General features: G+C 34.5%; 1 protein-coding gene across 1 annotated transcript in view; it reads right to left on the bottom strand.

Annotated features, from left to right (window-relative positions):
• UBA6 (ubiquitin like modifier activating enzyme 6) overlaps positions 1-24,531 on the bottom strand; it is a gene marked incomplete at both ends in the record, with an annotated part of 88,090 nt that overhangs the window by 53,466 nt on the left and 10,093 nt on the right. The window contains 9 exons of the mRNA XM_080697620.1: positions 347-409; positions 2,073-2,176; positions 5,301-5,424; positions 8,195-8,317; positions 9,417-9,497; positions 19,016-19,127; positions 19,598-19,692; positions 23,281-23,309; positions 23,798-23,892. Of these exons, the coding sequence (XP_080553746.1) occupies positions 347-409; positions 2,073-2,176; positions 5,301-5,424; positions 8,195-8,317; positions 9,417-9,497; positions 19,016-19,127; positions 19,598-19,692; positions 23,281-23,309; positions 23,798-23,892 (826 nt within the window). The remainder of the gene's footprint in view (positions 1-346; positions 410-2,072; positions 2,177-5,300; positions 5,425-8,194; positions 8,318-9,416; positions 9,498-19,015; positions 19,128-19,597; positions 19,693-23,280; positions 23,310-23,797; positions 23,893-24,531) is intronic.

The raw sequence follows: 24,531 nt of genomic DNA, 5'->3' as shown, positions 1-24,531 counted from the left end.
CTGTCTCAGTCTCCCAAGTGTGGGGATTACAAGTGTGCACCACCATGCCCGGCGGTAAATCTTTTAATAAAATCTTATTTGTAAAAGTTATAGAAATTATTTTTAATCAAAACCAGCAAATCACTAAAATAATAAAAAGTATTTTATTATTCTAATATTTTTCCATGATACAATTCCCATTTTTAATCCTTCAGAATCAAGTGTATATATATAAGTATAACCTTTATTAAGAAAATTCCAGAGCAAGGTTTATATACATGGTTACTCCATCTTAACTTTATAATCACTTACCAATTCCCATCCCCCACTCTGCTGCCTCTTTCAAACCTGCAAAGTGTTTATTTACCTCAGGTTTGCTAAAATCCGCAATAAGGTACTTTGGACGTTTTATCTGTCTCTTCAATGGTTCCTAATAGGAAAAAAATTATTACTTCACAGTGAGTATACAAAATATAAAATTGTATATCAGTGTAGTAAAAGCAATGGATCTTTCCTAAAGATCTGAAATAAATCAGGCTGAGCTCATTGATTTGTAACTGAAATATTAAATAGCTTTTATTCTCCCTATTAGCACACTTAAAAAAAAAAAGGGTTAAATACAGCATACCCCTTATAATCCCAATACCTCATAGTCTGAGAAAGGAGGATTACAGGTTGGAGTCTAGTCCCAGCAATTTAGAGAGATACTCAGTAACTTAGCCAGATCCTTTTTAAAACTAAAAAAAGGCGCTGGGGATGTAACATGAGGGTAGAGTGCCCCTGGGAAACCCCAGTACACACACACACACACACACACACACACACACACAGTTAAATGCAATCAAACAACGGTTCCCTAGAATAAACTGAAAAATTAGTGAGGATACCTGTACACTCCAAAAACTTTAAAAGTTTTAATCTAAAAGTTATATTTTTTTCGTATCACATTATCAAAGCTTGTTATACCTAACAAGACATGGATACTCCAAAGTTAATATTTGTGTGAATTAATGCAAAGGCAAAAACAAAAAACCTGAAAAACAACAACCCTGATCACTCATCCAATCTGAAATTATTTGAGGTATAAACTATAGAAAATTGAGGACAGGGCAAAGATGGTATCCAGGGGCATATCTGACTAGCTGTACTATTTTATTGTTTTAGCTTTGGCTTGAAAAAAGCTTTGAAGAATATTATTGATGTTAACAGTCCTTTAAAAGAATTTTTAAAGATTAAATTTTTTTAAAAACCCTCGAGACTTTGTAAAACAAAACAAAAACTCCTCCTGAAACCCCAATATCAAGAAAACTAACAACCTTAGATTATACTGAGAGGTGGCATAAGGACTTAAATAGCAGGAGAACTCATAGTTCCATGGCATAGGCTCTTTATATTCTCTTTATTCCGAAACTTATAGTTTCCGTTTACTGCCAGGAGTTCATGGTAATTATTAAACTACAAATTTAAAACCTGGATTAACAAGCATAATAAAATAATTAAGAATTAAATAAGTAATAAAGCAAAATGACTTGATCAATCTTTTTTTGTGTGTGTGGTACTGGGGATGAAACCCAGGGGAATTTTACCTCTGAGCTACACACCAGTCCTATTTTTTAGTCTTTCCTTTTTGTTGAAACAGGGTCTCACTGAGTTGTGAAGAGCCTCACTAAGTAGCTGAGGCTGTCCGCCAACCGCAATCTTCCAGTCTCTGCCTCCCAAATGCTGGAATTACAAGTGTGTACCACCATGCCTGGCTTGATAAATCTTTTGAAAATAAAATTATCTCTTTTCTTAGGAAGTAAATAATGAGTATAATCAATTTTTAAATTATTCAGAAGGGTATAGCTCCTTTGAGGTATGCTCATATATCTCAATCATAAGTATATGCTATCCATATACAGAATGCGTAAGTTTTTTTTAATATCACTTTCTTAGACTGATTCATTTCTCCACAAAGTGATACAAGTTAAAAAAGATAAAATCTGTTCAGCTATTAAATTAACTGTTGGATTAATGGCATCTTAGTACTTTTTCTTTTAGGTCATTCTATTTCTGTAAAGAAATATTTTTTAAGCAGAAAAAAAACTACTTACAAAGCAAAATGTTTTAGGAGTCTTAACGTGTACAGCTATTCCTCCATGTAAATACGGTTCCAGTTCTGTAGTATCACCAATACTAAAAGAAAATGGTGATACCACTAGAAGAAAAAAATTAAGAAAACTATTAGATATAGATATTTAAATATGAAAATTAATTTTGACAAAGATGTGAATTATCCCGGAGAGTCTAGTAAAATTTTTTTTTCTTTATGGGGGGATGTGGAAGCTATATAGAGCATTTTTTCTCCAATGAACATTAAGACTTAAATTTAGGCAAGAAACAGAAAAAGGGAGTCAGAAAAAAAAATTAGAAGTATTTATGAGATTTTATATATATTATAGAAACAATAACACATTGATACTAATTATGATAATTAACATAGTATGGTACTGATGTATAAATAAATAGACTAGAGAATTCAGAAACAAACTCAGATACACCAAAAGATAAAATAAAGGTGGCAAATAAATGCTGCACTTCAACCAAAAAAAGTTAAGTCATTTAATAAAGCTCAGGGAAACAAAGGCCTCTGGGAAATATTACAAATGTATAACATTTTCAAAGGTCAAAAAAGATAACCCTATTTTTAAGATAAAAAACAGACTGAGGACTGGGCGTGGTGTGTGTACACACACACACACACACAAACACACACACACACACACACACACACACACACACACGCGCGCGCGCGCGCGCAATACCCGCCCTTGGGAGGTGGAGACAGGAAGATGGCTTGAGAGTCCCTGTTTCTAAAAAAAAAACAAACAAAAACAAAAACATAAAATAGGTCTGGGAGTCTGGGAGTGTAGCCCAGAGGTAAAAGGGCTTCCAGGAACACAGTACCAGCAAAAAAAAAAAAAAGAAGAGAGAGACTGAGACAGGATTCTAAGTTCAAGGCCCAAGGCCAGCCTCAACAATCTAGTGAGATGCTTCAGTAACTTAGGGAGACCCTGTTTTGAAATACAAAATATATTATATAGAGCTGGAGTGTAGCTTAGAGGTAAAATATTCTTGGCTTCAATCTCTAGAAACAAAAAAACAACAATAAGAATAACCCAAACAACTAAAGCATCGGAGAAAAATTCCTTTAAACTTTTTGGAATTTAGAAGGTTCTTTTAAGAATATTGAAAATTAGAAGTCACTCAAACTTTCAAAATTAAAAAAAAAAAAGCCAGGCGTGGTGGCGCACGCTTGTAATCCCCGCGCTTGGGAGGCGGAGACAGGAGGATCGCGTAGGTTCGAAGCCAGCCGCGCTGGCGTAGGAGACCCTGTTTCAAAAAATATATAAATTAGGTCTGGGAGTGTAGCCCGGAGGAAGAAGGGCTTCCAGGAACCCCAGTACCACCAAAAAAAAAAAAAAAAAAAAAAAAAAAAAAAAATAATAATAAAAAAACAAAGTATGTGTGTGTGCCTGGGGGTTTTGTTTGTAGGTAGAATGTCTTTGGGTCAATCCCAAGTATTAAAATAAGTAAATGAATGAATAAAAAAGAAAATTGCATGATAAAAAAAAACCCATAGCAAATGAAGTAAAAAAGATAAATGCCAAATTAGAAAATATATTTCCCACTTAAAAAAAACAGAAACAGAACAAGAACTGACAAATATGCTCTATTCCTATTAGGCATTCCTAGGAATGGTTAAGAAAATGATCATGACAAAGGTTCATATTAAAGGGAAAATAAATAACTCCAAGTTTTAAAATACTCAATCTAATTCATAATACAAATATATACAAATTAAATTATGTTGAAAACATTTTCATCCATTATGTGAACTTTTAGAGCCACAAAATAAAAATTAAAACGATGCTCTGCAATTAGAAATATGAAAAGATCACCAAGATATTTTGTAAAATAAAAAGTCAAAGGGCAGCACTACATTTATAAAGTACTTAATGTGTAAAAATAAGAAAACCCTGAAATGATACACAATAAACACCTTACTTAATAATATACATGTAAATATGTTATCTTACCTATTTAACAATGTTTTTCACATTACAAATTATAGCAATTAAGTGCCAACCAATAAATTTTTTTAAAAAGCTTTGTAAACAAGAGCGCTATTTAAACATCCCCTGGCCGGGCGTGGTGGCACACGCTTGTAATCCCAGCATTCGGGAGGCTGAGACCTGAGGATCATGGTTCACGGATAGCCTCAGCTACTTATGTGAGGCCCCTACAGCTCAGTGAGACTCGGTTTCAAAGTAAAGAATAAAAAATAAGGCAGTGGGTGTAGCTCGGAGTTCGAATGCCCCTGAGTTCCATCCCTAGACCCGCAAAAAATAAATAAATAAATAATAACATCCCCTACACCAAAATAAATTTTTATCTTCATTCTTTGACATCCAATGTTGTCTTCTTATACAGGTAGTTTCAGGAATCTGATCTTTTACTACAACCCATCACTGCATGAACACCTAAATAACAATAATCTCCCAAATGATTTTCACAAAAATCAATACAAATTCTTTAATACCGATGATCATTAAATGCTAATTTATGAAAGATATTTAGATGTATTTGAGAAACAAAATAAAATATTTTTGTTAACAAAGGTGTTTAAGTTTGGATCTGAAGCCAGGCATCATGGTGCATACTTGTAATATCAATACTTGGGTGGCTGAGACAGGAGGCTAACAGGTTCTTGGCCAGTCTCAGCAGCCTAGTGAGACCATCTTAGATCTGACCTTTTACTGTTGATTTCTGCATAGAATACTCCTTTTTCAACATCTTCCTAAGTCAATGGAACCTTCTGATTTTTTTTTTTTTTGGTGGTAATAGGGGTGGAACCCAGAGGCTTTCTACCTCTGGGCTATACTCCCAGACCTTTTTTATATTTTATTTGGAAACAGGGTCTCAATAAGTTGCTGAAAGCCTCACTAAGTAGCTGAGGCTGGCTTCAAACCTGTGCGATCCTCCTGTCTCAGCCTCCCAAGCGCGTGGATTACAAGCGTGCGCCACCACGCCCGGCTCAACCTTCTGATTTTAATTAAGACATCCTGTCTTCCTTGTTGCTGTCCTCTAAACTGGATAGGTATGTACTTTATTAATATCTTCACTGCTTAACATGTCCTCACTTGAACTGAATATTTTGAGGAGAAGCGCTTCGGACTAGGAGCTCATACCGTGTTCCCAATGCTAAGTATAATGTCTAAACTATAAATGTGCTGAATAATGAATAAATAAATGTTGATTAATAAAACACATCAACTTACCAGTTATTTGTTGTGTAGATCCGTTTAAACCTGTCATTCCATGAACTTCTCTAAATGTTAAGAACTGACCTGTCTCAAGTTTGTGAGGATGATTTTCAAGACAGGTGACAATGCCAGGATTAGCCTAAAAATAAGAATAATTTGTTAACGATCATGTTTTCTTTTAGTGTAAGTGCAAAATTCTATACAAATCGCCAATGTTAGTATAAAATTCTCAAACTCAAATTACAAGCCATTCTTCTCCATTAGTGAAAGTAAGCCTTTAAAAACTGTCTCAAACGGCCAGGTGTGGTGGTGCACGCTTGTAATCCCCGTGGCTTGGGAGGCTGAGAAAGGAGGATTGTGCAGGTTCGAAGCCAGCCTTGATGGCTTAAGAGAACTGTTTCCAGTTTAAAAAAATATATATATATATATATATATATATATATATATATATATATATATATATATATATATATATATATATATATATAAATGGTCTGGGAGTGCAGCCCAGAGGTAGAAGGTCTCTATCCCCAGTACCACCCAAAACAAAACAAAACACCTCACAAAAAACAATCTTAAAGTGAATGTTGCAATATAATATTTATGTTTGTATGGAGATCTTCAGAGATTACAAGAACTCAAATATTTCAGTTTTTTGTGACTCATATATTCAAAATTACAATAGAAAAAAACTGGGTGCTAAAGATTTAAAACATAACTTTGGCCATCAAAGAAATGTATGGAAAGAGAATGGAGAATTTAAAAATGCGCATCTAGTAGTTTACAGCATGCCTGATATTTTAAAGTAAAGAAATATTATAGAACATACCAAATTTCCTACACTATTTCATAGAAGAAACTACTAGTGGAATAAAAGAATCCATACAAACTTTTCGAACGTATTCTAAAAGTGTGTTATACTCAGGGACAAACTAAAACCAAGCACAGAAGGTAAAAGGTTGGCTAAGAATTAATATATCTGAAAGAATAAGGTGGAAAAATATACTACTCTAGAAACAGAAGGATACATAATACTAGTTTTTGTGTGTGGTACTGGGGATGGAACCCAGGTGCATTCTACCTCCGAGCTACACACCAAGCCCTACTTTTTATTCTTTATTTTGAAACAGGGACTCACAAGTAGCTGAGGCTGGCTGCAAACTGCAATCTCCTGTCTTAGCCTCCTAAATGCTGGGATTACAGGCATGTGCCACCATGCCTGGCTCCACAACAGTTTTTTAAATAAATTTTTCTTAAAAAGGCATGAGAAAGAAAACATTATGTTGGATTTAAAATTAACAGAAAGTAAGAACAAACACTATTTTGTCAAAGCATATTATCATTCCTTTGTATTTGACTTCTTGGCATTTTATAGGGAGCACAAATAAATTACTTAGGTTAAAGAGAAAGTGTATGTATGTATGTATGTATACACACACACACACACACACACACACACACACACACACACACACTTTTTTTTTTTGGGGGGGTGGTACCGGGAGTGGAACCCAGGGGCTTTCTACCTCCGGGCTATACTCCCAGACTCATTTTATATTTAACTGGAAACAGGGTCTCACTAAGTTGCTGAGAGCCTCACTAAGTAGCTGAGGCTGGCTTTGAACCTGCATGATCCTCCTGTCTCAGCCTCTCAAGCACGGGGATTACAAGCGTGCGCCAACACGCCCGGTAAAGAAAGTATATTTAAAGAAAATCAAAATTTTATCTCTAGTTGTTATAGAAAAATTACATTAACAGAGTATCAAGAGAATATGGTGAAAAAATTTACTTTCTGACTTAAAGATTATTCAATTCTTAAACTTTTCCATTCTACTTAGTGTGTGTGTGTGTGTGTGTGTTTGTGTGTGTGTTTGTGTGTGTGTGTGCAGTAATGGGGATGGAACCCTAGGTACTCTATCTCCAAGCTACCCAGCCCAATTTTATTTATTTATTTTTAATTTAATTTTTTTGTGAGTATGGGGTTGGAACCCAGGGGCATTTGACCTTCGAGCTACAACCCCTGCTCTATTTTTTATTCTTTATTTTGAAACAGGGTCTCAAAAGTTGCAGAGGGCCTCACTAAGTAGCTGAGGCTGTCCGCAAACCGCGATCCTCTGGTCTCAGCCTCCCGAATGCTGGGATTACAAGCATGCGCCACCACACCTGGCTCACAATTTTATATTCTTTATTTTAAAACAGGGTCTCACTAAGTTGCAGAAGGCCTCACCAAGTAGCTGAGATTGTCCGAAAACCACAATCCTTCTGTCTCAGCCTCCCAACTACTAAGATTACAAGTGCACGCCACCATGAATGGCTTTACATATTGTTTTAAAAAAAAAGTTTAATGTAAGATCATTTAAATATGTCTTTTTCCACACATATAGTCATCGAGGAGCCAGGTGACTTAGGACATATTCAGTCCTTCCATAAATTGACACAGTAAATGTTGCATCACAATTAATATCCTACAGGAACATGACATAGAACAAAACTGACATTGTAATCCCCACACTTGGGATGATTGCGCAGGTTCAAAGCTAGCCTCAGCTGGATTAAGGGTCCTTGTTTCCAAATAAAAAATATAAAATAGGTCTGGGAGTGTAGCCCCTGGGTTCCATCCCCAGAACCACCACCAAAAAAAAAAAAAAAAAAAAAAAAAAGTTTATGAGAGCAAATGTTGTTTTATCAAGTATTAAATAATGTTAGAAGGGAATCCACATAAAAATTAATATTCCAATTCCAAATTAGTTTTAATATAACACAATTAAAAAATTAATACAATATTCCCTATCTTAGAACATCATGAATGAAAAATACAGATTAGGTAGTTTCCTAATATTACTATTTGAAAATAACATTCACACCAACTTTAGTATTTGTATATAAAAAGCTCATTAATACAATCATACTTGCGTTATGTTTGAAATAAAAATTTCTTTTGGTTCTTCTCCTGTTGTATCTGAAACTTCAAATTCATCACCAAAATCACAAAATAACCGTGACCAAATTCCATGTACATCTGCACTGATGAACTGTGAAATGGTAAAATTACATTCATTTATTTATATGAAAAACATAAAACAAATCATACCCTCAATTATCTTAGGTCCTTTAATGGTAATTTCATTTATAATTATGTCTTTTCAAATACAAAATGAATAATGAATAGAATAAGTCATCTGTAGATCAGTTTAGGAATAAAAAAAATTTGTTATTTGGTAAATGGATAGCTAGTATAACAAAATTAGAAGCAATATTAGTGCATCATCATCATACATTCTATGATTTTTAATAAAATTTTAGTCTTGTCATAAAATTCAAATATATAAGAAATAGTTAACTTGGTTTAATGGTCTAGGAGTGAATTCTTTTAATTCTTATTATTCTTATTTAATTCAACATAAAGTGATATTTTTCTTTTATATAATTTTATTGGTATATACTTTTTCTTTTTTATATGCACTATAGTCTCATACCATAATGTAAAGTGGTATTTTTCTAACAAAAGTATAGTGCCAGATATGGTGGCATACACCTATAATCCCAGAACCTGGGAGGTGGAAACAGAAAGATCACAGGTTCAAGGCTAGCCTCAGTAATTTATCCAGATTTTCAGCAACTTGGCAAGATCCAGTTTCAAAATAAAAAATTAAACAGGGCTGAGGGTAGAGGTGAGAAGGAGAATGCATTCAATCCAAAGTACCTCTCTCCCCATAAAAAAGTATAGTTGAATGATATATGCATATAAAAACCTATCTACTCAAAATGATTTATAATTCCTTTCTCATGAAAATAATTCATAATTCCTATTATACGAAGTATGAGATGGCCATCAGAATACCATCTCGATTTTTGTAGTATTTTATCTTTTTATTTTTGTGGTACTGGGGTTTGAACCAGGCGTATTCTATCTCTAAGCCCTTTCCTCCAGTCCCATTTTATTTTTTATTTTGAACCAGGGTCTTGCAAAATTGCTGAGGCTGTCTTCAAACATGTGATCTTCCTGTCTCAGCCTCCCAAATCCTGGGGTTATAAGCAGGTGCCACCATACCTGGCTAAAAGCTACAAATTTTAACAGTTAAAAGTATCCTTATTTTGATTAAGTGAATATCATAATTAAATGAGTAATACCTTAATTGGAGGGCAATGGGAGTGGCAAAAGTCATTGATCTTCTTCTGCAATGGAAGTTTCATCTCAGTCAATACTATACACTGTTGAGAATTAAAAAAATTAAAGACTAGAAAATGCAAAATGATGTTGGTAAAATACAACCTCTGAATAAGAAGCATGTTCAGCTTCAATTGTTATCCCTCATAAAAATTATCCTACTGTATTCTGTTCTAAGGTTAATACTTACAGAAGTATAAAATATAAAAAATAAACAACAGATGAAAGCTCCCCATAATAAATTCACTTACCACCAGAGGTTTCACAATTAGAAAAATACCTTAATCTCCTATTTAGTATCTACATATTCTCTAAGTGGTTGAAGATTTTTCTGCTGCTATCATGAAAATACTAATCTAGCCACCACAGTATTATTTTCATGTTAATTTAAAAGGGTGACAATTATAATTTTAATAGATATATTAGCTGGTATTGTTATCTTTTATTTCTGAGACTCAAAAAATAAACTTTGCTTTTTAAAATTTTTATGTGGTACTGGTGATTGAACCCAGGCGCATTCTACAGCCAAGTGTTACCCCTAGTTCTGCTTTTTATTTTTTTTTTGTGTGTGTGTGGTACTGGGGGTGGAACTCAGAGGCCTTTCTACCTCCAGGCTGTACTCCCAGACCTATTTTACACTTTATTTGGAAACAGGGTTTCACTAAGTTGCTGAGAGCCTCACTAAGTAGCTGAGGCTGGCTTGGAACCTGTGTGATCCTCCAGTCTCAGGTTCTCAAGTGCTGGGAATACAAGTGTGCGCCACCATGACCGGCTACTTTTTATTCTTAATTTTCGAAACAGGGTCTCACTAAGTTTCAGAGAACCTCACTAAGTAGCTGACGCTAACTCTCGATTCTCCTGTCTTAGCCTCCAGGTACCGGAATTACAAGCATGTGTCACCATGCCTGGCTAAATTTTTGCTTTATGACAATATCATTACTGAAATACTCAAATTCTATTAAAGATAGAAAATAGTATTTTTCAGTGCTTAAATTTTATGATAACCCTGTGATGTATGTAAGTAGGTAGTTTTATTTTTTTATTTTTTTGGTGGTACTGGAGATGGAACCCAGGGGCCTTCTACCCCCGGGGTACATTCCCAGACCTATTTTTTTATATTTTTTATTTAAAAACATGGTCTCTTAAGCCAGCAGAGATTGGCTTTGAACCTGTGCGATCCTCCTGACTCAGTGTCCCAAGTGGGGAGATTACAAGCGTGCGCCACCACACCTGGCTAAGTAGATGGTTTTAAAATCAAACTTTATGAGCCGGGCGTGGTGGCACACGCTTGCAATCCCTGCGTTTGGGAGGCTGAGACAGGAGGATCATGCAGGTTCGAAGCCAGCCTAAGCTACTGAGTGAGGCTCTCAGCAACTTAGTGAGACCCTGTTTCCAAATAAAATATAAAATGGGTCTGGGAGTATAGCCTGGAGGTAGAAAGCCTCTGGGTTCTACTCCCAGTACCACCAAAAAAAAAAAAAAAAAATCAAACTTCATTATAATTACCTTAGACTGACAGAGGTCATATACTTTCTTAAGGGCATTTGTCTATGATGTAGAAAAGCAGAATTAGACTGTCTTTTGCTTTCCTCACTGCTGGTCTTTGTGAATTGGAACAGTTAGTTTTATTAGAACATGTTATCATATCAGTTTAGTTTCATTTATCTACCTCAGAATATAGTATGCTTCCTGTAGTGAGAGTCCTCCATGAGTCTCTCAGTCTTTGTCTTTTCCCTAATGTATGTTTTAATTTTTTTTTTGAAAATCAATTGGCTATAGATGCATCATTGGTTGATTTCTGAGATCTCTATTCTGTTCCACTTTGTCTTTTTTTTATACCACAACTGTTCTGTTGTTTCTGTGGCTCTCTGGTATGTCTTGATGTACTGTGATGTCTCCAGTTTTATTCTTTTTGTTCAATATTGCCTCGGCAACTCAGGATCTTTCATGCTTCTGTATGAATTTTAGAGTTGTTTTTCCTAGCTAATGTTGTTTTGGTAGGGTCTGCAATATAAAGCAACCTATAATGACTTTTGGGTAGTGAGACATATTGGCAATATTAATTCTTCCAACTCATAAACAGAAGAGGTTGTCCTAGTTTTTTGTGAGTTCTTCAATTTCTTTTACCATTATTTGTAATTTTCATTGTAGAGGTTTCTGACTTCCTTGATTAATTTTATTTATAACTTATGAATGGGACTGCTTTCCTATTTTTCTCAGCAACAATTATTGTTGTATAAAAATCTTGCTAATTTTTTAGATATTGTATCCTGAGATATTACTTAATGTATCAGTAAGTCTATTCAAGTCTAGGTTTTTCTCTGTATAGATTTATCTGCAAAGATATTACGTATTCTTTTTCTACTTGAATGCCTTTTATTTCTTTCACATTCAATACTGTACGGAATAAAAGCAGTAAGAGTGGACATCCTTATCTTGCTTCAGATCTTAGAGGAGACACTTGTCTTTCAGTTTTTTCCCATTCAGAATGATGTTAGTTGTAGATGTGTCATATTTACTTATACTGTATGCAGTATGATTCTTCTATACCTAATGGGTTCAATTTTCATAATGAAGGGATACTAAATTTAATTTTATAAAATGCCTTTTTATTTTGTTTTGGTATTACCAGGGACTGAACCAGACCTCATGTGTACTAGGCAAGCACTCTACCACTGATTCACATCCCTAGTCTTCCCTCTTTTTTGACATAGGGTCTTGCTAAGTTGTCTAGGCTGGCCTTGAATCTGCAATCTTCCTGCTTCAGCCTCAGGAATGTCTGGGATTAGAGGTGTGTGCACAGGGCTCAATTGCTTTTTCTCTATCTACTGAGTAGATGGTACAATTTTTAGTTCATTTTGTTGATGTAATGTATTTAATTTGTGTTTGCTAAAGCATTTTTGCAACTGTGGGGTAAATTCAATTTGATTGGGATGAATGGTATTTCTGAGGTGTTATTAGATATGACTTGTTAGTATTTTTTTAAGAATTTCTGCATCTGCGCATACCTGTAACCCAAAACATCAGGATCACAGGTTCTAGAGAACCTAAGCCACATAGCAAGACTCTAAGCAACCTAGTGGGACCCTGTTTTCAAGCAAAAAGTAAAATGGCTGGGGATGTAGCTCAGAGATAGAATGCCCCCTGGGTTAAATTCTCAGTATCACCACTACCACCAGAAAAAGGACAAATTTTTGAGCCAGGTATGGTCACAAACACCTGTAATCTTAGTAACTTGGGAGGCTTAAACAAGAAGATCATATTCAAGGAAAGCCGCAGCAATGTAGTAATACTTTCAACTACCTTGTGAGACTCTTGTTTCCCAACAACAATAAATAAAAAAATAAAAAGAGCCAGGAGTGTAGCTTGGAGGAAGAATGCCCCCAGGTTCAATTCCCAGTACCACACTGAAAAACAAAACAAAAAAATTCTTCCATCTATGGTTACCACAGACATTGGTCTATAGTTTTTTGTGTTTTTGTTTTATCTGTTTTTGGGTAATGCTGGTATTGGAGTAATGCTGGCCTTGTAGAATAAGTACAAAGGGGTTTGCTCCCTTTTAATTTTCTGGAATGTTTGAAAAGAACTGGCATTAGTTATTCTTTAAAAGTTTGAGAGAATTCAACAATGAAACCATCTGGTCCTAGACTTTTCTGTGGGAAGAGATATTCAGTCTCACTTCTCATTGGTCTGGGTATTCTATGTCTCCATGGTTCAATTTCAGTAAGTAAAATGTATGCAGAAATTTGCCCATTTTTTTTTCCAGGCTTTCCAATTTGTTGGCATACAGCTGTTAGTGACATTCTCTCATAATCCTTTATAGTTTTGTAGCATTATGAATTTTTTGGCGTTAGTAATAATGCTTCCTTTTTCAGCTCTAATTTTATATATTTGAGTCTTCCTTTTTTTCTCAATCTACCTACATTTAAAAATCTCAAGGCTGGGCACGGTGGCACACGCTTGTAATTCCAGCATTCAGGAGGCAAAGACCATAGGATCCCAGTTCACCAACAGCCTCAGCTACTTAAGGAGGCCCTTCCCAACTCAGTGAGACCCTGTTTCATAAATAAAAAGACTAAAAAAATAGGGCTAGGGGTGTTGCTCGGAGATAGAATTCCCTTTGGTTCCATTTCCAGCACCGCAAAACAAAAAAATAACCTCAACTCTTTCACTGATGCTTTGTATTGTTTTCTAGTCTTTATTTTGTTGATTGCTACTCTAATCTTTGTTATTCTTCTACTATTGTTTTTTCCAATTTTGTTCCTACTTTTCTTGGTCTTTGAGATTCATTAAGTTATTTACCTAAAATTTTTTTACTTTTGACATAGGTATTTATTGCTATAAACGTCCTTCCTGGTACTGCTTTGCTTTATCCTGCTAATTTTGGTATTCTGTGCCTCCATTTTCATTCATTTTGAGAATTTTTTTCATTTCCCTTTTGTTGTTGTTGTGGTACTGGGGCTCCTGGGAGCCCTTCTATCTCTGGGCTCCACTCCCAGACCTATTTTTTATATTTTTATTTGGAAACAGGGTCTCTTAAGCCAGTGCAGCTGGCTTCGAACCTGCACAATCCTCCTGTCTCTGCCTCCCAAGCGCGGGGATAACAAGGGTGCGCCACCACACTCGGCTCCTTTTAATTTCTTTAAGGACCCAATGTTTGTTCAAAAGTCCCCATAAATGTTTAGTTTTTTAAGTTTCTTTGCTTATTTATATGTTTGTTTTACTGTGGTCACAGAGGATATATATAATTTCTTTTTTTATTTTAATTTCTTGAGACTTACAGACTAATAGATGATCTATTCTAGAGAAAATTTTATGTAGTGAGAAAAACAGTGTTTTTTTTTTTTTGTTTTGTTTTGTGGTACTGGGGATTGAACTCAGGGGCATTCTACTTCCTAGCTACATCCCCAGCCAGATTTTCTTCTTAATTTGAAACAGGGTCTCACTAAGTAGCTGAGGATGGCAGGATCCTCCTGTCTCAGCCTCCCAAGTACTGGGATTAAAAAGTGCGCTACCAACCCTGGCTACACAATGTATATTCTAAACAATGAACATTTCACAGAAAAAATGTTCTGTGTCTGTTTGTTGATTTCACGTCTAGAGGATGCTCACTGATCACAGTGCATTGTTGAAATTCTCTTCTATTACTATACTAGATCCTATTGCTCCCTTTAGATCTAAGATTTATTTCATATAGCTAGCTGCTCTAGTGGTAGGTACCTATACATCTGCAATTGTTATATCTCAACTAATATATCCTTTGCTTATTATATAATGACCTTGTCTGTTTATAATTTTTGTCTTTACGTGCATTTTTTGATATAAGTATTGCAATTCTTTCTTGCTTTTGGTTTAAGTTTTCATGGAACATCCTTTAATTTTCAGTCTGCGAGTCTCCACTGGTGAAGTAACCTTCTTATGGGCAGCATATCCCTGGATTTTGTTTTTGTATCTATTCAGCCAGTTTGTGCCTCTTACTTGGGAAACTTAGTCTGTTGACATTCAAGGTTATTATAGATATGTAAGGACTTAATGCTGTCATTTGTTAAACTTTATTTGTATTAACATTTGCCCTATGTTTCCTCTTTTGGGGAATACAGAATACATCATTGCATTCCCTACTGGCCTATAAGGTTTCTATTGAACAATCTGCTGTTAATCTAATGTGGATTCCCTTAAATGTGACTTGTACATATTTGTGGTTTACTGTATTGAAGAATGGTCTTTCTGAGTACAGTATCCTTGGTTATTTTCTTTCAGAACATGGAATACATCATTCAGTTTCTTGTTTGCCTGTAGGGTTTCTGTTGAGCCATTTGTTGTTAGTCTCATGAGGGTTCCTTTAAAATGACACTTAGCACTTTTCCTTGCAGTTTTTAGAATTTTGTCTCCCCCCTCCCCAGGATAGAGATCAAACCCAGAGAGAAGCAAGCACCTTACATTACACTTACATTCTCAGTTATATCTTGCATTTTTCTTCTTTTTTTCTGGTGTGTATGTCTGTTAGTTACTGGGGACTGAATTCAGAGGCATTCTACCTTTGAGGTATACCCCTAGCCCAATTGTATTTTGAAATAATAAGTTCAGTTAAAAAGGGTCTCACTAGGATGAGTCTCACTACATGCCCAGGTTATCCCTCCTGTCTTAGCCTCTAAGTATTGGGATTATAAGATACTATGCCCAGTTCCTATCTTGTATTTTTGACAGTTTTATTATAGTATGTTTTATTATATATTTTCATGTTTTATTATAATATATTAGGGATTGTATTTAAACGTGTATTTGGGTTCATATGGGCCCTCCGTATCAAGATATCCATATCTTTCTCAAAATTAGGGAAATTTTTAGCTATTGTTTCACTGAAGAGGGGTTTTAGGTCTTCCTCCTATTCTGAGTACTCCCCAAATGCAATTTTTAAAATTTAGTAATGTCCTACAGAACATGCATGCTTTTTTCAATCTTTATTCTTTTTTGGTAGGTCTGATTAGGATACTTTAAAAGATCTGTCTTTAAATTCAGACTGTTTGCCGGGCGTGGTGGCACATGCTTGTAATCCCAGTACTGGGGAGCCTGAGACAGGGAGGATCCGGGCTCATGGACAGCCTCAGCTACTTAGTGAGGCCCTTTGCAACTCAGTGAGACCCTGCTTCAAAATAAAGAATAAAAAATAGGGCTGGGTAGAATGCCCATGGGTTCCAACCCCATTACTGTCAAAAAATAAAAATAAAATAAAAATAAATTCAGGTACTGTTTCTTTTACTTGATATTGCTGAAGCTTTCATCTGTAGTTTTTTAAACCTCACTTTGCTCTCCATTTCTAAAATTTGTTTGGTTCTTTTTCAAGATCTTTTTAAAAAAATTATTTTGTGTGTGTGTGTGGGTCTGGGGATGGAACCCAGGGGCATTCGACCTCCGAGCTACACCCACCTGCCCTATATTTTATTCTTTATTTTGAAACTGGGTCTCACTGAGTTGCAAAGGGCCTAAGTAGCTGAGGCTGTCCGCGAACTGTGATCCTCAGGTCTCAGCCTCCCAAATGCTGGGATTACAAGCATGCGCCACCACGCCTGACTTTTTTTTTTTTTAATTTATCTATCATATTATGAGGTGTTTTCCTAATTTTATTCAATTGTTTATATTCTCTTGGCTCTTAATGAGCTTCTATTTATTTATTTATTTATTCATTCATTCATTTATTTATTTATTTTTGGTGGTATTGGTGTTCCTGGAAACCCTTCTACCTTCAGGCTACACTCCAGACCTATTTTACACTTTTTTTTATTTGGAAAGAGGGTCTCTTAAGCCAGCACAGCTGGCTTCGAATCTGATCCTCCTGTCTCCACCTCCCAAGCCCGGGGATTACAAGCGTGCGCCACCACGCCTAGCTTTAATGAGCTTTTTATAATCATTCTTTTAAATATGTTACTATGCATTTCATCAATCTTGTTTCCTTTGGAATCTGTTGCTAGAGTAACTGTCTTCTAGAGTAGGTGTTATGTTACCCATGCTTTTTTACTTCTTGTGCTCATATGTTGAAATTTGCTTATCTAGTGAATCAGTATTACTTTTATAGAGTAGTCTTTGTAGCAGACTAAATCCTTAGTCTCTGAATCAGTAATATCTTATTTTGTCAAGTATTCATTTAACAGTAACACACAAACTTATTAGTTTGTAATGAATAGAAAATATAACACTAGAATCAATAGTGAATATAAAGATTTGTATTAGTACTAACAAATGCCCAGCCATAATTTCTTTCAATATTACCTTTTCCTAATGCTTTTTCAAGAAATCCAACCTCATAAATTAGACCTTCTAGCTCATTTTTATTATCCATATTTTCGTATGTTATAGTTTCAGTAATTTCCTCAGAGTTATTCCCTAAGGCTTATCTTTGTACTGTTTGATCTATCAACTGATTATTATTGTTGTATTTTTGAGGGGGGAGGACTATGGATTGAACCCAGGGGCCTTCTATGTCTGAGCTGTACCTATAGCCTTTTTTTAAATTTTGAAACAGGATCTTACTAATTTACTGAGTCTGCCTCAAATCTGCAATCATCCTGTCTCAGACTATCAGCTGATTTTTAATACTATATTTTATTTCTAGAAGTTCTACTTGTTCTTTATCATATCTGCCTGGTCTTTTTCAATACTGTCTTATTTTTATATTATTTATTTACACTTTTCTTTTACATTTAGTCAGTTTGAAGATTATATCAAATAGTTTTTAATCTAGTAATTTTATTCTCTGAAATACTTGGAGGTTTAATTCCAGTCTGTTGAATCTACTTACTCTGGATAATGTTGAACTGCTTTTCCCTATTTTGCTATTTTGGATTATGAATTTCATTCGCTCAAAGGGACTCTATATGTTAGAATACAAAGTGATCTGGCATTGTGCATGTTCCTCTGAATGCATTAAACTTCCGTCTGACATTCTAGAGTATAGCCACTCTGGTTGTATTATTTCATTAAGGTGTCAGCTTGGGAATTTCTGGACCACAAAGGATCAAAAAGTTCATTTCTAAACAGTGTGTACGGTTACAAATCCCCAGGGAAAACCTCTATTTTTTTGGCCAGAGCTTAAGTAAAAGAATAAGCTTCTTCTTTCAAAAGGCAAAACTTGTTTTTATCTATCCTTTCACTGAGGTTGTAGGTCTCTGTGATTTCAGTTTTATAAAGAGGGGGGAAGTATCAAAGCCATTCCTCTATCTCATGTAGACCTAGACTTGCATCTTACATTTCTGTATAACCAGCAATTCCCCCAAATTCTAGTTAATGCAACAGGCAAGCCTATCTCTGAGAGTAACCACAAACAATGGTTCACTGGTCTTTTACTTATCTGTTTTTTTTTTTTTTGGCATCTGCTCACTTAATTTTCAGTTTAGGTAGTCATTTAAAAGGATGTCTATAATTTTAGGTAGAATTCTAGAGGTTAGTAGGATGAATTTCAAATTACCTAATCCAAAGTGGAAGTTTATGCTGGTATTAATGTGGGCAATGACATAATTTAATCATTGGAAAAACCAAGGAGAACATAGGAACTAGAAATTTTTGTTGTTCCTGTTATCTAAGGAACCGATAACCAAGGTGGGTTAAATAACTGATCCATGCATTTTACTTCCCTGTAACTGCACTTGTGCCTATAGTTCCTTCAGAATGTAAGAGTGTACTTTCCTGCTCCTTGACTTTGGGCTTGACACTGTGACTTGCTTTAGAACCCAGACTCTGGAGTTCAAGGTAACTTCCATCTGGAAAAGCTGATCCCCAAATGACATGCAGATGCACAAGAAAGAAAGAAATGCATGTTTCTGTAAACTGAGTTTTAGGTAGTTTTTTTTCCTTCTAAATGAATATTAATCTTAAAATAGTCAAGTGAATTGTTACATGAGTAATTTTTGGACCTTTTCCCTAAAATGGCAGACCTCTATGTGTCATTCCAACAGAAGTATGTTAATGTGAAACTTTTTGTTCTGCTTCTCAATATACTAGGTTAAATTAGTTATGCGATATTAGTACTTGATGATTAATAACATTTAATACAAAATGGTATACAAACCTGGTATTTATCTAAGAAGGAAAGATCTGTATTTTCATCAAAAGGAACAGAAGATGATGTTACATGAACATATGGATTTAGTTCTGCAACACGATGAAGTACAGCTTCAGCCCTAAAAGAAAAAATAAAAAAATTTATTTAATATACTCATTCTTTAAGATGGACACTTTAAAGACATAAGAACCTGACATTATAAAGTTTCAATAGAAATATAATAAAGTCTATAACAAAACTTGTTTCATAAAACTATAGTCTTAAAATGTACTGTCATATTCCACAGTAAGCCAAACAATTTCAAAGTGTAACCTTATATTTCCAAGCTCCAGAAGTCTTTCAATAATTCACTAACGCTAAAGACTCCTTTAGTAATTTTAATAAAATTCATTTCTAGGTAGTAATGTGTACAAAAAACCTGACAAAAACAAGTATTTAAATATCAGTGCTTATTTATCTATGTTAGTGTGAACTTGTGGTGATGAGTTAAACAGCTATGATTGAACTGGTACTCTGGATACAGAAAATATTCTAAATAACTGAAAATTTTTAAAAAAATTCCACAAGAATACATCAAAATATCTTCACCTGTTTCTCAGATTAACAACATCATCTTCATTGAGAAAGAAGTTGGTTCCTAGATCCCATGCTTGGCATTTTTCTGTATCATGAATTGTAAGTGCCTTCAGAAAAGAGGAAAGTATTTGTTGAAGTCTAGAAAAGGACAAGAATGTTCACTATTTCTAATATTACTTATACTATACTGGAAGTATGATCATGTGTAAACAAATACCAGAAAGAAATTAAGGGGCATAAAAACTAGAAAGGACATAAAGCTGATTCTATATGTAGATGATTCTTTGCATCCAGAGCCCACCTCTTCCCAATAAATTGATGGATAAAATACCTTTAATTTTTTGGAATTAGGGATTAAAATCAGAGCATTTTACCTCTGAGCTGAACTCTGGGCCCCTTTTATTTTTCATTTTGAAACAGGGTCTCATTAGGTTACTAAGAGTCATGCTAAGTTGCTGAGTCTGGCCTTCAGCCTGTAATCCTCCTGCCCCAGCCTCTCAAGTACTGGGACTTTTATGGGCATGCACCAATGCTCCTGTCAAAAAACTACCTTATATAACAATAAAATTTAAATTTATAAAATTCAATATACAAAAATTTGAAAAACTCTTATCAATAAACACTTAAAAATACTTCATGTTCCAAGCTATAAAGATAACTGACACAAAAAAAATTGTAACTTATATTAGACCTTTTTAATCTTACGGAAAATAAGATTAATTTACATAGAATATATTAAAAAATAAAAGCATATGGCTCTTGAAAATAAGTAAAGTTCAACCTTGAAAAGAAAAGAAACACCCTTTCTCACTTATTAAATTGGCATTAAGTCTAAAAGTTTGACATGTTTTATTGATGGTGTAGACACACACACACACACACAAAGTAAATGACCCTACTGAACATCCCTAGTACTAAGAAACATACACAAAAAACCCAAAGCAAAACAGAAAACAAATGAAGAGTAGCGCTAACAAAGGGAGTGAAAAGAGGGTGACCTAATAAGTGAAGGAGGAACAGAGTACAAATAAAGCTAGATTTACCTGAGAATATGTTGTTTTATGACTCTGCTGTTTAATGAAATAAATCACATACTACAGTGAAATAAAAAATGTCCTAAAATCCCCAAGCAAAATGGATAAACAGACTGAACTGTTTATAGAATTTTTTGTATAGTCAACCAGAGAAATTATTAAAGGACTTAGGAAAACAGTAAATTTGTCTGTTAAAGTCATGCAGAATAAAAAAGTATTAAAAAACTTGAATTGTTTTCAGTAATATGTAGTTATCAGTAACAAAGAAATTGGTACTCTGGAACTATGTCACACAGATTAAATGTAATATAGGACAAATAAGTAGTTGGGAACTAAGACCCATACATAAGAGAAAAAAGATAAAATCAAAGAAGCAAATATTTAATAATCCTAAATATGAATTAGAAATTTTAGCAATAACCTATAATCCTAAATTTGAAAATCAGAAATTTCAGTGCTTATGACAAATGTTCTCTCTCCATCAAAAAGACTACAGTGACAAAGTCTACTGGAGTTGTGTCAAAAATAGTAAAAAACCTGAAAAAGATTACTATAATCAAAGTTGGAACAAATTTAGAGTCAATGAAAGTAACAACAAATCAGGACATATCAAATATGTTTAAATCCACAAGCTTATCATGACATAAACATATATGTAAACACATAGATAATTGTTGGGGGATGATAGAAAACCACTGACTTATGATAACTGGTAAATACACAGGGAAAAATTAAATCTTTATCCTGTCTTTCATACATGCAGTCTATAATTCTGTGATGCCAAATAAGTGATGAACAGAAAATTCTCTAAAACATAATTCCACTTAATAAATGATAGAATATAACTTGTGTCCTTAATGAAATAAATCTAAACAATAATCATTAATGAGTAATAATAGTCATAAAAAGGCAATGGAAAATTTTTGCAACCTAGTAGAACAAATGTCACTTATAAAATAGTCTTGCCAGAAGAATCAAATATGAATCTTATTCTCTGAATATAACCATCAGGAGATACAGAGATATAACCATCAGGAGATATAGGGACAGAGGTTTATGTTACAAGTGACAATTTCTTCAACAAATAAATTGTAAGACAACAATCAGGTAAGGGAAACCTATAGGTTAAAAGAAAACAAGTTTTGTATATGAATCAAAGAAAACAAGGTTTAGTGTATGAATTTTTAACTGGATCCTGGTTACAACAAAATAAGCTTTAAAAATATTTAAGAAAACTAGAAAATCTAAACTCTAATTAGATAATTTATGATAGTGTTATATAGGCTTTTAGGATAGCCTCAATGTTTCCCACATCCTTTTATTTAGGCCTTTAGGTGATATCTTTCCAATATGGGTTGGACCTACTTCTGATACTAGATTACAAAAGATTGTAACTTGTTTTCTTAGCATATTCCTTCTCAGGTCTTCTTGCTTGTTTAATCTGATGAAGCAAACTGCCATACTATGAGCTGCCCCATGGAAAGGGCCACAAAGCAAGGAACTGAAGGAGACCTTATATCAACAGCCAGCAAGGAACTGAGGTTCTCAGTTCATCAATCCATGAAGAACTGAATCCTGTCAATAACCAAGAGCAAAACTGAGAATCAGATCCTTTACCAACCTAGTCTCAAGGTAAGTGCAGCTCCTACCAATAATTTGATTGAAGCCTATGAGAACACCTCACTCAGAAGAACCATGTAAGTTATGCCTGACTCCTTACCCATGGAAAGTGGAGATAAGAAATGTTGTTTGTTGCTAATTTTGGGGAAAATGGTTTCATAATAATAAGTAACTAATGTAAAAATTAGGAACGCGTTACATTTTTAGGTGTGAAAATGGTATTGTGGTCGGGCACGGTGGCACATGCTTGTAATCCCCGCGCTCGGGAGGCTGAGACAGGAGGATCGTACAGGTTTGAAGCCAGCCTCAGCTACTTAGTGAGGCTCTCAGCAACTTAGTGAGACCCTGTTTCCAAATAAACTGTAAAATAGTCTGGGAGTATAGCCCAGAGGTAGAAAAAGCCGCTGGGTTCTACCTCCAGTACCACACACACAAAAATAAATAAAATAAAATGGTATTGTGATATTTATAAAAGGTATGCTTATCTTTTTAAGATAAACACTAAAATATTTAAAAGAATGATATAGTACAAAGTCTACAATTTATACCAAAATAATTAGGCAGTTGCAGGCAGTGAGAAATGGGAGGAGCATTGAGCTGGTAACTGAAACTGTGTGATAGGGATGTAGGTATGTGGGGTTTTATTAAACGATTTCATTTTTATATATTTTTGAAATTTCCATAAATTTTTTTTAATTTTAATTTTTTTATTTTTAAATTTTTTTGGTGGTACTGGGGTTCCTAGAAACCCTTCTACCTCCGGGTTACACTCCCAGACCTATTTTTATATTTTTATTTGGAAACAGGGTCTCTTAAGCCAGCAAGGCTGGCTTCGAACCTGCACGATCCTCCTGTCTCGGCCTCCCAAGCGCGAGGATTACAAGCATGCACCACCACGCCCAGCTTCCATAAAATTTTTAAAAAGGATAGGAGAACATTAAGACAGAGAAAACAATAAGCCAAAATGTAAAACAATACTATCCCCATACATGAAGAAAAAAACTCATAACATTTTTCTTATTAAGGACATCAGTTACTTACTTTAATCCCTGCAAGAACAAGATTTTTTGCTATAAAGGGAAAAGAAAATGGAACAGATTAATATTATTATTAATTCCTATTAGATATGTCTTCAGAGAACCTGGTCAAATATTTGGATAACTAACTGCAACTTTTTTAAACTACTCAATAAATGTAAGTTCCTCGTTAAAAAATACATAATGAAAGACAGATAAAAATTGTATACTCATACCTCCCAGAGATAATTACTTCTAAAATTTTAACATATTCTTACAAACACATTTTTTGTGTGAATGTGTATATGAATGAATATAGTACATGATCATTAATAGTGATTAACATCACAAAAAAAAAAGCAATCAGTGTCATTACTGGTTCCTTGAATAACACAGTAGTGCCATGAAATAGTACTTCAAAAAGATTTAAAATTGAATGGGATATAAGTTATGAACCTAATTTCCTTTACAGGAAATACAAGAAGTAAAATTCTTTAAAATATTTTATGTTGCATAAACTTACAAATAAAAACAGTATTTACCAATTTCCACACCAAGACCGCCCATACCACTTAAGAAAACGTGGGACTTGGCCATCTTCTGCATTGCTGTATCTCCAAGAACGTACCTCTGTCGACTGTATGTAAAACACAATAAAAAACAAAAAATTATTTTGTCAAAATTACGTATCTTTTAGCCGAGCGTGGTGGCGCATGCTTGTAATCCCAGTACTTGGGAGACCGAGACAGGAGAACCAAAAAGATTCAAAGCCAACTTTGACAACTTAGTGAGGCCCTCTATAACTTGAGACCCAGTTTCCAAATAAGAAATAAAATCAGGCTAGGGGTTTAGCTCAGAGGTAGAATGCCTTTGGGCTTTGGGTTTAATCTGCAGTCACACACACACACACACACACACACACACACACACACACACACACACAAAGGTATCTCTTAAAGTTGTTTGCAAACCAACAGTCTAGGCACTGGACTGTGCCCACAGAATTATTTTGTTTTAGATAATTTGTACAATATTTATAAATTTCTGAATTGCCAAATATATACCATATTAAGAATTGTATAATTAGATACCACAATCCACACTACCTCCAGGGAACAGACAGATGGAGCTGAGTATAAATTGCCCATTTTAGATAGGGAGGATTAAATATGTTAGACTTGCCCCAGTTCCATTCCTTCCAGTTCCTCTCATTTATTATCTCAAAGGTGACTACACACATATTTGAGTTTTTTCCACTTTAAAACTTTCACTACAG

Source organism: Muscardinus avellanarius, assembly GCF_963383645.1.
Source record: "Muscardinus avellanarius genome assembly, chromosome: 6".
Lineage (NCBI taxonomy): Eukaryota > Metazoa > Chordata > Mammalia > Rodentia > Gliridae > Muscardinus > Muscardinus avellanarius.
The sequence above is the reverse complement of the archived record's forward strand: the minus strand, read 5'-3'. Positions and strand labels throughout refer to the sequence as shown.